General features: G+C 45.1%; 1 protein-coding gene across 1 annotated transcript in view; it reads right to left on the bottom strand.

Annotated features, from left to right (window-relative positions):
• Nucleotides 1–6,513: 6,513 nt before the first annotated feature.
• HS6ST2 (heparan sulfate 6-O-sulfotransferase 2) overlaps nt 6,514–10,925 on the bottom strand; it is a 235,403-nt gene continuing 230,991 nt past the window's right edge. Inside the window, exon 2 of the mRNA XM_007056198.4 lies at nt 6,514–7,735. Coding sequence (XP_007056260.2) covers nt 7,036–7,735 — 700 coding nt within the window. The 3' untranslated portion in view covers nt 6,514–7,035. The remainder of the gene's footprint in view (nt 7,736–10,925) is intronic.

Below are 10,925 nucleotides of genomic sequence, written 5' to 3'. Positions count from 1 at the left end.
AGGGCAAAAGAAAAGAGTAAACAAGAAACATGTTGGCAGCTATCTTGGATGTGGGCAACAGTGCACAGACTCAACAGACTGGTGGCACTGAAGTGGAAAACAGGTCGTAAAATCTATATTAACAAAGGAACATCGCGCTAAAAGAGAAAAGGCCCCAATAAGATCCATTAAAGTTTGAAAGAAAAACTGAAGTCCCAACTGCTAATCTTGTCTCTAAAGATCAGCCAGAAGCAGGAAAAGGAAGAGCCTGGTATTTCTCTTTTGCAGCTCAGCTTAAAGCCAATCCGGCCTTTCCCTCCTCATGACCCCTCACATAATTCTATAGCATTGTATAGCCTTAGCCTTCGGAGAAAAACAACTCGGTCCCTAGCTCTTGTCCCAGCGTTCAAAGACGACAACAGTGCTGTCAGTTGAACAACTCACATCTAGGCCGTGCTCCTGCAAATAGTTATTCGGCGTGGCCAGATCCCCATGCCTGCATGGGGGGGCTCTGTTTAAGTCCTCATGAGCCCACCCAGCAAGTAATGAGCGGGCTCTGCCCCTTAGCCCTAGACTGGAACTTAGAGGCCGTGCCCGCCGTGTGGCTAACATTGTATTTTAAGTAATATTGGGCAATTACTCAATTTCAGAACGAAAAACGGCTCCTGCCCTGAGAAAGCTGCAGTTGTTTGCGTTTCACCAGCTTTCCCGGCCCTGGGGGAAATGTGCAATGGTGCCTCTAAGGGCATCAGCGCAACGAGATTCCCAGACAGAAATCTGAGCCTTGGGCAGAAGACAAGAACAAAGGCAGGACAGCAGAGCAAGGGATGTGGGAAATGTTGTGTCTGGCCCCACTAGCTCCCTGACCAGGGCCTTGGAACAACTCAAGGCAAGAATTCCTCTAGGGGACCCATCCCGGGGTTTTCATTCTGGGATAGGATTTGGGGCATTTACTCAGCCCAGACCTAGTCAGCAAAGCTCCAGTTCTATGCAGATCTCTCTGTTGTGGCTCAGGGCTTTGACCTGAGGAGTCATTGTCACTGAGACGGCAGCATACCTGCGAGGAAGGGAACTCAGAAAAGCCTCAGGGGCTCAACTTCTTGTTTTTTAATGATTTTTATCCTTGGGTTTTTACGTTGTCCTTGCCACCACATCAGACTGTCAGGGCACAAGAGCGGGCAGGGAAGATAGGAGGCCGTCGGTGAATGTGGTGAAACCTCTTAGCTGAGGCTTAGAGGGCAGTTCGCCATCGTGAAGCTGAGATGGCAGGTGCTGGTCACCTGGGGGTGAGACAGCTCCCCTCAAACACACTGGTGAACCCCCACAATCCTGTCCTCTCCCTCCCTCTTTCTGCTTCCCCTTCGTTTGCTCACTTACTCGTTCTCTCTCCATTGAGCCTTTGGCAGCCGTGTTTTGGTGTGTAGTCAAAACCTAAGAGCAAGTGTGGTAGGCCCTGGGTGGGGCATGGGAGAGACAGGGTGTGGGTGGGTGATGTGACAGGTGGTGGTAGGTGACACCCACTCCTCACATCACTACCATTCTGCCCTACACGTAGAGGATCCCCAGTGCCTCATCTCCTAGTGAGTGTCTAATGCCTAGTATGTTCCATCCATAGCCTTCAAAGAGCTTTACAAAGGAGGGTCCATTGTACAGGGAGGGAAACTGAGGCAAAGAGAGGTGAAGCGACTTGCCCAAGGTCACCCAGCAGGCCAGTGGCTGAGCCTGGTCTCCTGAGTCCAGCCTAGTGCTCCTCTACCCTTTGGTGCAGGGAGCTAATAGAAGGAACGGTATTTGCAGGCCAGTTCTCTCCCCATCCCCATCCTCCCACATCAGCACCAGCATGCAGATGGGAGGCCATGCCTAAAGATGCGAAGGGGCTGCTTTCATCTCAGCCAAGAAGAATCAGATGTCTAAGGAATGGCTGGTCCTCAGGGGATGCTCACGTACCAGGACCAAGGTGACCCTCCAAAGCAACCCTGGTGTTTGCCTTCTGTGCTGCCTTGGTCATTGCTGACAACGAGTCACTTGGGGATGTGACCAATCGCACGCAGCCCCAGATGCAGATGAAACCAGAGCTAGCTTTAAACTAACATGGGTCTGGAGGAAGAAGAGGAGAAGCAAACTGAAGGCAGCTCGTGTGGATGGAACCTACCGTCACAATTTAGGGCCTGAGCCTCCTCTCCCGCATGGGGTTAGATCAGGAGTGACTCCACTGAAGCCAGGTGAGCTGCACCAACATGAAAGGACAAGCAAGCCCACAGTGGGCTAGTCGGAATGAGCCTATTTGTGAGGGGGTTTATAGACATGCCCAGCTCCATTTCATCACCTTGGTGACAGAGGTATTTTTAATCTGAAAAATTTAATAATATATAAACAGCCTGAGAAATATTTTCTCTGTAGAAAGACTGTTCTCTAAGGACCTGCTCTCCTTTGGGCCTCCCTCCGTCACACTTTGCTGCAAATGCTCAACACCGATCAACGGCCAGGGTCCATAAATTAGGGTTAATTCTCCATCAGCTTGAAGGATTTCCTCAATTGTTTTATGTTTCTACCAAAATTTCAAAGGAGGGCGTGTGTCAGTCTGCCTGATGCTTCCCTCGTTAATGTGATTAATGGGAGCACTGATAGCACTGATGTTTACCAGCGCCTAGGCACGTTTCTGACCAGTGATTTTTGTATAGTATTTGGATTTTTAAGAAGTAATTACACAGTAAAGAAAATGGATTAGTTCATTATTATTTAATAATAGCACATAGGAATCGAACATGTATGATGCTGTATTAAAAAGTATCAACAGAATAAATGGGCTGTGAAGCTAATTAACAGAAATCCATTGAGCAGTTAATCTTCCACATCGCTTACATACCAATGTGTTAATAGTTTTAATATGCACTCTAGTAAACATCAAATATTAGCTGAAAACACAACACCCTGTAAAAGGCTGTTCAGATTTTATGGTTCTGAAATTATCAAACTTTATTTTTAGTTAAATTCAAAGACTCACAGGATTGCAAACAAATCCTCACGTTTATAAGAAGCCAGTTCAATGTAACCCACGCACAGGAAAGCTTTCAAAGCCAGATCTATGAAGAAAGGAATTGGGGAGTTTTCCTGAGCTTGTCTTTGGGAAAATATAGTCCCATGATATTGACTAGCTGTGTACTGTTGAGCACGCAGCTTTTAATCTCCTGATACATTACAATTTAGCTGTTTACATGTCAGTCATGGTCAAATGGTTCTGCTCCATTTGGACCTTCGAAAGTCCACACGCAAAATGGTGGGGCCAGATTTTCATGATTGCACGTCTCCCATTTAAGCACCTAAGCGAAACTGCCTGTTTGTCAGGAGTGCTTAGCACCAATTAAAATTTGTATTGGATTTGTGTGTTAATCAATTTGCTTCTCTCATTCTGTTACATCTCAGTCTGTGAATTCTCAGATTGCTGCATTGACTGGTCCTTGGGCTGATGTCCTGCTAGCTGGTCACCTTCAGTTTTGCTTGTATCCAAATCTGGTGGAAACTTAAAACCTCTCATTAGTTTTCAGAAGATTTCTCCTGTTACATCTTTACATGTGTCCATTCTTCTTTGAGCCATCAGAGATCTGAGGGCAAGGAGCTTCCGAACTCTGGGTTCTAGACTGAAGTTCCTCTATCCACACACACCACATCCTTCTTCCTCTGAGCTAGAAGATGTTTTATTCAACTGTCAAAACATTTCTCTTTGGCTGTTTTTTTTTTGTTTTTTTAAATGTGCCTGGTTTTGTGCCACACTTCATTGTTGGGTTGCTTTTTGGTATGGGACGGAAGCATTTTTCACAACTAGCATCTATGAACAGGTGCACTGGGGCTATTCACCAGACCGACAGGCCTCTGTGTAAAGCCGAAGCCGTCAGACTCCGCCCAGCATTAGTCTTGACCCCAAGACCCCATTCTTCACCTTTACATGGAATTGGGAAGAAAGTGGACTTTCCCCAAAGGAATTTGTGTAGGCCAAGGGCCACATCCTGCTCTGATTTACACACCATGCTGGCTTCAAGGAGGCTGCATTGGGTATATATGTCAGAGCAGAATTGGACACCTAGTTGCATTTGCAGAGCTGGGCTGAAGGGTTTTGGAGAGACCTGGGACCAGCAGTTTCTGGCTGGCAGCCGGATTGTGGATTTCTTGGTTTCTGTAAGCCCCCCATGCGATGCTTTGATAAGCACACGTTAGGAACGTGACAAAGCCCCTGACCCAAATAGAAATAAGTAGTTTGGCTGGCCAACCTTGAACCATGTTGCTCCTTCCCTCTGCTTGTCACAGGGCCTGAAAAATTCTGACCGATCTCTTTTGTGTCCCCCAGTTCCAACGACAATAAAGGCCTTCTCCGTATCACTGAAATCTTTCTAGGGCTGAAGCCAATGGACTCAGTGGAGTGGACCACTGGCTCAGGATCTAGCAGGATTAGCCCCCAAGTAAAAACAGTGGATATTGTTAAAAAAAAAAGTACGGGCAGCCACAGCAGTGTTGGAGCTAACAGAAGTGGTGGGTGCTCAGGCGCTTCTGAAAAGCAGGACAAAAATCTTCACCATGGTTCAAAGCCTCCCTGCCCATAGGAAGTAGTGTGGTCTAGGTTTGGAATACATTTCAAGATGGCCATAACTTTCATATCACATGCTTGACTCTTACTGTCTACTTCATTCTTGTCAAACTTAGCATTGCCTCTTAACTGCACAATTCCCAACAAGCGTTTCCAGATAAAGAAATAATGAACTAAGAGCAAAGACTTAATTAAATTTTATTTATTGGTTCTATTGTTAAATTACACAATCAAAGTCAGTGGATCGGTTTGTAAATCTACACAATAAGACAGCAGTCTACAGTGGAAATCAGTAGAATTTATATGTTTATGACAAAACCTTGTATCCTTATATTCATACGTCCCCTATATACAATAAACAGTATACACAAAGAAAATGCAACTAGTCTTTGTAAACCATGCACACCACAGCATAAAAACAAAAAGCATCTTCTGCAACAGGCCCTCCAAGTGGCTTGGGTTTAAGTCCTGTTTACAGCAATGCCTTTCAGTTTTAAGAGTGGATTGTTTTCCCCCATAAAAACCAAAATACAGTTGAGACACCATATTGGCGAATAGACTTCTTAGAAAGAATGCACTGCACACGAAGTTATTTTATTTCCCACATTGCTAAGATAATTTATTTGATTCTTTTCCAGTTTTCTCAATCAGCAACACCACCAGAATGTCCGATGTAACAGGACATTTAGACAACTTAGGCACGAAGCCATAGATGTGTGTTTTAAAGCCTTCTAATTTCTATGTCTCCTGGCCCTACTTGTGCATTTAACATTACAGATGAAAGGATATAGTGGAAATGAGCATTGTAAGCATCATACATATTGGAACAAGGAAGGCCATGTTCAGATAGCTTCCCGCATTCACCAAGAACAAGGGGGTCAGTCAAGTTAACACAAGCCTACACAAAATATAACAAGCACATAAATTCAAATGGCCAGTTAGTACAATGCTTGAGAGCATGGTGGGCTACATATAAAATTTCTAACCTTGCCTAATTTATAACTGGAATCTTTACAGTTGTTTTGCATAGAGATTTGTACGATCAAATCACATTTCTTGTCCTTACCCCTCACGTTATCATCCTGTTGCTTTCAAGTTAAATGATCTACGTGCTATTGCCAGCAAAAGGCATCCTCTAGATCTGCTCCAGATGAGACTGGATGACAGGAGTACTTTCAGAATGATCTCTAAATGCAGAGCCTCAGTAATACTCTTTCTTGGGTTAGGTACTCATCCCATTTTACCGGACAACCTTCTTTTACTGTGTAACTATGGCTATTTACTCATATTTGTTGCAATCTCTTATAATTGTCTACAATCTGTCAGCACTAAAAAGGGCTCTAAAACATTAGAAAAGAGTCTGATTTTTACATTCTGCAGTAAGGATTTACCAAAAGCAAATCACAATTCAAGTGTAAATCTACTTCACCTCCAATTGGTCACGAATAACCAAAGCAATTATTTGAAAAATGTTGCCAGGACTAGAGATGGGGTTTTTTTTTGTTTTTTGTTTTAGACAGACACTATACAAACATTCACAAGATAGTTTCTTAGAAAGACTCTCCTGTCTTACTTAAATCACCAAATATTCAGCATTTCGTAAATGCAACATGTATTCCAATGTATAAGAAAAGCTGTTAAAACTGGATACTGTTATAAGAGTATAATTTTGAGAAGACTCTATGAAACATGAAGATGTGACATAATTTTTCCAGAATGTTTAAAATTATACTGCCCTGAAAAATTCTGAAAATAGTGTCCTTAACATTGACGTTCATTCAGAAAAGTGTAGTGTTGCTTTTTTAACGTGAGACAGACCAAGTTTAAAACTCTTAGCAGTAGGTAGAAAAAGTTTAAAATAGTAAATATTTATATAACTAGACAAATTACTTCTATTTTTTTAAAGCCAATATTGTACGCAAAATGAGTCAATTTTTTCCTCTATACCTTTATTGTTTGTTTCACTGTCTTGTAATTTGGTAAATATCGCAAGCCGTTGGGGGCCTTAGAAATACATAATTAAAATTTTAAAAAAATCCAAGAGGAAAGGTTTTGCAAGGATGCTTTACTGTGTGCGTGTGTTAAACGCTCATTACTAGAAAATCAATTTGCTTCCGAGGCAGGTTTAACAGGGCATCGCATCACATTTCCAGCACCACATTTGATACTCAGAACTAATTTAAGGATTTTTTTTTTTCAGTGTCCAAGCAACAATTTCTGGAGAGCCCACCTGGCTTTTGTGTTTCATAAATAATCCAACAAACCTAAAAAGGACAATTTAATTACACTGTAAGGTTACGTTTTCCACGTACAGTACAACATGTAATGCAAAGGCAACTGCAAAGGCAACATTTTATCCTCTTTTGCGTCAAACATTTAAGAAGTGTAATTTGTTTGGACTAACATTGTCGTCTAGGAGTTGTATGGTTTGTGTTTATGGTATTCAACCAGTCTAACTTAAAAGATTTCAGTCCCCATTATCGCCACCGTTCCACATTCCCTATGTAATCAGTAGTTGCATTATCATCACTCTGTTCTTTATTGTGGGCTTGTTTTGCCTTCAGCATCTTCCGTTGCTCTTGGCGCTTCCGTCTGGCTTCTTGGTGCTCTTTCTGTCGCATGTACTGATACCTTTGCAAAAAAAGGTCTTTTGCATAATCATACAACTCCATGTCTAAAAAATTGAGGGTCTCAATGTGTTTTTGAGTCTGCTCATCTATTTCCACACTAGAAGCCCTTGTGCTATTATACTGTGTGAATGGCGCGATGAAGTTCATGTTAAAAGTTTTTTCAAACAGATACTGAGTCTTCCTTTGAAACTCCGTAAGGCCAAAGAAAGCCATACGTTTCAGGTTCTCTTTTGCACTGTCTAGAAGAACCTTGTTTCTTTGCTCCTCTGGCATGACAGACAAGTTGTAACATCCAACCAAGCTCAGGTCAGACAGCATGCGGACCTGCCGATTATTGGCTAGATTGTATGGACAATCCATAAATTCTTTAAGGGAACAGCCTGACCAGTCGTCCCCTGTGTAACAACTGGGTAACTCTTCAGTAGTTGGAGATCTTCCATCACACACGTGTAAGGAAGCCTTCCATGTTGCTCCTCTCTGGACATGTCTCCATTCACTCAAATATCGGGACACAGGGTCGCGCAGGATAGTAATATAGTAAAAGTTCCTGGGAAGGGGAGAAAAGAAAAAGCAAAGTGTGTTTAACCAGGTAGATCTCTGGCATACATTGCTTTAGCGGTCACAATCTACAGATTTTTGGATAAGCTTAGTTAATAAGCTTTAGAAACTCTAGTGACAAGTGTTTTGCAATATAATTACCTAAATCCCTGATGGGAATAGAACAGCTATAGGGCAGTTCTTCTCTGCACCTAATCTCCCTGCTTACTGTGAGATTTGCATTTACAGGCAAAGTATAAACTGAAAATATAATTTATTTTGACTTTACTAACAGTGCTTTATAGTCCGGAAACTAAATTCCTTTTCATTGTCCACTGACACATACAAAAATGTGCCTTTTCCGGGATCTGGAGGGACGCTCTTTCCTATGGCTGTGTCTACGCTAGGGAACGTCACCAAAAGATTGCCGCTGGTGCTATCACTGGTGGGAGCCTTAGCGTAGACAAGACTCTGGTGCCCCTCGAGTTTTCCACCACCATGTCAATTCAAGATGGCAGCCCATCTGTACTCCAGGGTGTACCATGTGCTGTACTCCAGGAAGGGGTGCAGCAGCAGGCGTAGTTCCCTTATGCACAGAGCTACAGGAACCATTCTCGGGCATGCCTCCCAGAGCTCTCAGCTGCTCCTAATGCTGACCGGACTTAACATGGTTATATTCGTCAGTTTCAGAGGCACTGGGGAGCTACCAGGAGTAAGTAAGCACTGGCCAGACCCTCAGCACAAATCATCTTCGTTCAGTCCTGGAGAAAAATATGCTTCCCTAACCTCTAAAAGGCCTCATGCTGCCCGGGCATGGCCAATCCCCATTATGGAATCTCACGGATTAACAGGATCACCTGGGGTCCCCATACAGAATCTGGCACCGTGCATGTTACCAGCAAAATGCAGTATTCAGTGCCTTACTTTGCAGTGTTTGCACAAGTGAAAATGTGTTTGGGATCATTACAGACATGCAACTTGGGGAGAATGTTAAATTAAGTTTTAGTTTTTAGTAATTTACTTCTTTCTTTGACGAGTGTCCTCACTCTCATTTACTCTGGCTGAGTGCTGGTCATTCATTCAACTCAAGTAACTATATATCTGTGACAGACGAATACACCACATATTTTCAATTCAAATAACGTGTTCCTTGTACAACAGTGACCTCTTCTGGTACTATGCAGGGCAGTTGTAGCCGTCCTGGTCCCAGGACATTAGAAAGACAAGGTGAGTGAGGTTATATCTTTTATCGGACCTACTTCTGTTGGTGAGAGAGAGGCAAGCTTTCAAAGCACACAGAGCGAAAGAAGAGCCCTGTGTAGCTCGAAAGCGTGTCTCTCACCGACAGAAATTGGTCCAATAAAAGATATAACCTCACCTACCTTGTCTGTCGAATTTTCTGATACTGTAAGTTATAGTCCACAAGATGCTGCCTTGGACTACATTTCCCAACGAACACTGAGAGCCCAGTAGTATGAATCTTTCATTAAAAGAGGAGGCCTCTAAGGAGAAACAACCTGGCTCCTTTCCTCAGCCAAGAGAAGCAGGTGTGTTCTCACCAGCCCTTAATCTAACTGAAGTGAAATGAGCCGACAATCAGGACTTCAATAGATGAGTCATTGCACAACCCCGGCTTTATTTTTTGTGTGTCTGATACCAGTGCACAAAAAGCAAACAGGAGAGATAAGTAAACAGCAGGAAGTTAAATGATGCATTACAATATGATTTTATAGCAAGAGGATTTCTGGCTGGAGCACTGGTTTCTGTCACGAGCAACATCGTAATGAATATGCAGAGAAAAAAATCGTGCATAAGAAGCACCAGCTCCTGCTTAACCATATATTTTGTGAAGTCCTAAAAAGAACGGAGCAAAGAGAGGGAAAGAGCAGGCAGCAGCTGCAGAGTGCTACTGGCTGAATTTACAGGAGGCTTTCTCTACAGTGCACGGTACCTCGGCGTGGGAAGGGAGATGTCTCTACAGTGCACGGTACCTCGGAGTGGGAAGGGAGATGTCTCTACAGTGCACGGTACCTCGGAGTGGGAAGGGAGATGTCTCTGCAGTGCACCGTACCTCGGCATGGGAAGGGAGATGTCTCTACAGTGCACCGTACCTCGGAGTGGGAAGGGAGATGTCTCTACAGTGCACCGTACCTCGGCGTGGGAAGGGAGATGTCTCTGCAGTGCACCGTACCTCGGCGTGGGAAGGGAGATGTCTCTGCAGTGCACCGTACCTCGGCGTGGGAAGGGAGATGTCTCTACAGTGCACCGTACCTCGGCGTGGGAAGGGAGATGTCTCTACAGTGCACCGTACCTCGGCGTGGGAAGGGAGATGTCTCTGCAGTGCACCGTACCTCGGCGTGGGAAGGGAGATGTCTCTGCAGTGCACCGTACCTCGGCGTGGGAAGGGAGATGTCTCTGCAGTGCACCGTACCTCGGCGTGGGAAGGGAGATGTCTCTACAGTGCACGGTACCTCGGCGTGGGAAGGGAGATGTCTCTACAGTGCACCGTACCTCGGCGTGGGAAGGGAGATGTCTCTGCAGTGCACCGTACCTCGGCGTGGGAAGGGAGATGTCTCTGCAGTGCACGGTACCTCGGCGTGGGAAGGGAGATGTCTCTACAGTGCACGGTACCTCGGCGTGGGAAGGGAGATGTCTCTACAGTGCACGGTACCTCGGCGTGGGAAGGGAGATGTCTCTACAGTGCACGGTACCTCGGCGTGGGAAGGGAGATGTCTCTGCAGTGCACGGTACCTCGGCGTGGGAAGGGAGATGTCTCTACAGTGCACCGTACCTCGGCGTGGGAAGGGAGATGTCTCTACAGTGCACCGTACCTCGGCGTGGGAAGGGAGATGTCTCTACAGTGCACCGTACCTCGGCGTGGGAAGGGAGATGTCTCTACGGTGCACCGTACCTCGGCGTGGGAAGGGAGATGTTTCATGATGGCTGTGGCACTGACCTCACGGACGTGCACAGGGCGGGATTTAAGCTGTGGAACTTCAGGGACAAGCTACGCACAGGGTAACCGTACGTACCGAGACGCCAGCGAGAAGAGCAGAGGCGGGACAGCTGTGCTTCACAGCAGAGAGACAAAGGGGCACGGCAGGGCGGGTGGCATGGCAACCCCTGTGTCCAGAGCCCTGCTAGCGCTAACGCCAGGGCCCTTCTCATCGAGGAACGTGTTGTGCCCTGCGTAGCACGCG

Source organism: Chelonia mydas, chromosome 9 (assembly GCF_015237465.2).
Source record: "Chelonia mydas isolate rCheMyd1 chromosome 9, rCheMyd1.pri.v2, whole genome shotgun sequence".
NCBI lineage: Eukaryota > Metazoa > Chordata > Testudines > Cheloniidae > Chelonia > Chelonia mydas.
The sequence above is the reverse complement of the archived record's forward strand: the minus strand, read 5'-3'. Positions and strand labels throughout refer to the sequence as shown.